We start from the raw sequence: 3529 nt of genomic DNA, 5'->3' as shown, positions 1-3529 counted from the left end.
CTGGGCTGGAAACAAATAGTGAGCCACACTGCAACAGGGGGTTGGGTCGCCACTGCAGTTACCTGCGAGGAATCTGGCACCTGTAGAACACAAGTGATAACGTAGCCTCTGTTAAAAGCTGTAATAAGATAAAATGGTGGATATGTGAACGTTTTCTCCCCCCCGTGTACCCCTCACCTGTCACATTCCTTCTTTTTTTGTCTCTCCTTCCTCTTCCTTCCTCTTCGCCTTTTCCTGAACCAAGAACCAAATTATAAAAAAAAGCTTGCGTTTTTTGACAAATAGCAAAATTGATATTGTAAGAATATTCCCTTACTTTGGAACCTTCACAACAGGTTTCCTGATTCTGAGGGCAAAGGTTTCGATAAATTAACATGAATGTCCAGGTACAACATTTAAAAGTCTGTGAGAGTCACCCAGTCTTCTAGAAGTTACGTTTATGCTGCCTGCTATTAATGACCAAACTCGATTAGCAGATAGTGTGTCGACAGTGCAGGAATCTTTAGGAAAACAACTTTATTTTCTGTTAGGTATTCAATTCAAGTTTTTGGAGATGAATCTATGAGAAACATAAACATGACTTCCAGGAGACGGGGTTTATATTTTTCATACTTATCAATAACTTATGTCACAACACCCTTCTTTTTTTCTTACCTACATTCACATGTTTGATGCTCCACAAACGTCATCTCAACATATTCTTGACCTTGTTCTGATGGCCTGATTTTCAAAAGCTGGGAATGGAGGAGGGGTGGAGGTGAAACGGAGATTTGTCAAAACGATCTCATGAAGCGCTCACAGCTACGAGTTATAACTCACACTTATGTTGCACAACACTTAGGTCTTACCTGCATGGTAACGTTTGTGGTTTGAGTGGGATGACACTCCAGGTTCTCATCTCCGCAACAGCCAGCGCACCTCACCAGGGGAACGCAGGAGGGGCTGTAGATGTGCTCCACCTCCGATGGGTATTCCTGCACCACCTCCACCAGCTTCTCAATGGTGCGGCAAAAGCTGCGACCCCAAACTTTTTCAAACACAAGCACTGTGAATAAGAGTAGGCAAAGTATAAAGCAGTGCCATCTTTTTTCTGGGACTTCTCTGCATTTTTATTTGGTTAGCGATCAGTTTTTCGTCTTACTGTGACAACATCGATCGTATTTGACAGCTAAAAAAGCTAAACTTAAAGATGATACAGTTCTACACAAACAGTACTGGTAATTAGCTCAGTAATCCAGCAATGATATGCTTTCATGCCCTGTACACAGAAACCTATACACCAGTATGTATCCTGTTTTCATTTTCAGGGGGAAAGAAACATTTGTTTAATGTACAGTGTGCTTTCCTGTGGGAGTACATGTGTGAAAGTGTCCTAGTTGCTTTGGGGAGACTGTGGAGGAAGAACAGGGACAACTATGGCCAAACAGAGAAGTAAGAGAAAACAAACACTGGGAACATGGCCATGAACAGAACCCTGCTGGATCTGGAACTGGAGTTGCCCCGCAGGCACCTCTGGGACTGTGGTGACCCTCAGAGGTCACCAAATGGAGCCTTACACTACAACAGCTGTTTATAAAAGCAGACAGGCTGGGAGGAGACGGCTGGGGAAGCATCCATGGTAAGGAGATGAGGCCACGAACTGTAATGTAGTACAGTGCAAAGGGACAGTTCAATGGCCAGTTAGTGCCTCTTGAGTGGACTGCATGCCTTCTGCTGATCTGGCTCTTAGACGTCCATGCAGTCATTTCTGCCTGCAAGTTCTACCAGTGCATTCCTCTTTAATTAGCATTAATGTATAGCAATGTAAGGGAGCAAAAGGATATGAAGAGAGAAGGTCAGCAGTTGAGTAATCGTTGCTAGCCTAGACATGCTCTGCTGCGCTCTATATTCAGATGAAATTCGATGACTAACCAGCATGCAAGAGTAAAGAACTAAGTGTGACGAGCACAACGAGGGAATATATTTTTGTTAAACTCTAGTCTCCCCCTTTTGTTTTCTCTAAACCACAAACACTGTAGAAAATACAGCGTAACAAAAGAGTCAGAGCTACTCTCTCGAAGAAAGTTTTATTAACTCATTTTATCCAGGACATGCAGACTTAAAAGCTTAAAACTTGAAGAACTCCTTACCTTCCATTGTACTGTTTATACTTGCCAAGGGAAGACTCTGAAAAACACAAAACGTGGGGATCCAGAATTATTATTTGTGGTCTGACAGGATGTGACAGCGAGCCTCAAGACTGACAATGAAAGTGAAACAGGTACTGGCAATAAGCCAGAAACATTAAATACATACCTAAACATGAACAACATTATATAAAACTAATCCAAACTGTTAACCCACCCACTCAAATATAAACACTATTGCCTACAACCTTTATACACATAGAGAGGTCAGCCTGCCTTTACACTAACGTCTGACACCAGTGTTTTCATCCTCTGGTGGCGATAGCTGGAACAACAGTACACCAAAGTGGAAGGTCATTCCCACTCTGTTGGGGATGAGTCTTTTGGACAGACAGCAGATAGAGGTCTTCATATATATCTACAGTGTGCCCAACTGTTTAGGTTCAAAACCTGTTTCCTGTGGTGTAACATTCAGCTCTCTATTTATTTTCCCATTGATTGTTTCCTCCTCCGTCTTGATTTTTTCCCATAATCCCATGATAAACAGAGTGAATTTTTCATTCGCCTGGGAAAACACAAAACCTCTGGTTGACTCCATCTCAGGAAGGGAAATCTATGTTTGATAAAATACCCTCCGGCAGAAGTGCAGGACAGGCGGCAGACAACCTGCTTCCGCAGATTCTCCTCGTCACTGGTGTTGGACTTGAGTTTCTCTATGACACATGCCGGATCACATTCATAGTGTAACAATGTTTTTGTAGACAATAGCAGTGGGACAAATGATACTGGAGCAAAAAGTCTTCATGCAACAGCAACCAGCCTGACAAGGACTTCCTCGAGTGATGGCAATAAAGACTGTTGCTTTATGCACCATCTGTGCTCTGTTGAAATCCATCCTTTTCCTGTTATGAACCAAAATTAGTTTCAGGATGAGGATAGTATCTGTCAGCATACTGCTGTATTCATCCTTCCCTCCCCCCTCCAAACAGTGTGATTTAAGAGGAATGTCCCGATTTAATGATGATGATGATGATGCATTTACACTTGCAAACATTTCAGCAGTTCCCGTAAAACTGTCACTGACATGAGTGTCAGAAACTGACCTGTCCTCTGAGCTGCACAGCGTTCTGTATTAAAGACTACAAATATCACTCAAGAGTCCTTTCTGGGCAAAGGGAGCTGTTGAGGCATCTTCCCTGTTTTTCAACACAGTTGTTCTTGTTCTTCTGGCTAAAATCTACAGCTGTTGCTATGATTGCCGAGTTGTTCTATAGTGTAGCATCCATCGGGCTGTGTCAGCCTCACTGAAACACAGCAGGATATAAGCTCTACTTCCAGAATATTCTTTAAGCACAGCATGGGAAAGTCACAGTTCAGTTCCAGTTATTGTCAAAAGTTGCTTT

General features: G+C 42.6%; 1 protein-coding gene across 1 annotated transcript; it reads right to left on the bottom strand.

Annotated features, from left to right (window-relative positions):
* Positions 1-2163, bottom strand: pgfb (placental growth factor b). Its single transcript, XM_085343210.1, has 6 exons — positions 2130-2163; positions 849-1045; positions 655-734; positions 317-346; positions 178-234; positions 1-80 (listed from the first exon to the last, which is right to left on the bottom strand). Exons 1-6 carry the CDS (start codon positions 2134-2136, stop codon positions 59-61), a joined length of 393 nt encoding a protein of 130 aa, XP_085199336.1. The 5' UTR covers positions 2137-2163; the 3' UTR covers positions 1-58.
* Positions 2164-3529: the final 1366 nt, after the last annotated feature.

Source organism: Diplotaxodon limnothrissa, linkage group LG19, assembly GCF_057381915.1.
Source record: "Diplotaxodon limnothrissa isolate DT_005_m linkage group LG19, D_limnothrissa_male_GT1.1, whole genome shotgun sequence".
Classification (NCBI taxonomy): domain Eukaryota; kingdom Metazoa; phylum Chordata; class Actinopteri; order Cichliformes; family Cichlidae; genus Diplotaxodon; species Diplotaxodon limnothrissa.
This window is presented reverse-complemented; position numbering and strand designations above follow the sequence as displayed.

Bases quoted from the DNA above. Each gene is read 5' to 3' on its own strand.
- pgfb (XM_085343210.1), bottom strand. The intron at 347-654 runs GTAAGAAAAAAA...CTTTGCCCTCAG, and splicing joins CATCAAACATGTGAATGTAG to AATCAGGAAACCTGTTGTGA. The intron at 81-177 runs GTGAGGGGTACA...TGTGTTCTACAG, and splicing joins AAAAAGAAGGAATGTGACAG to GTGCCAGATTCCTCGCAGGT.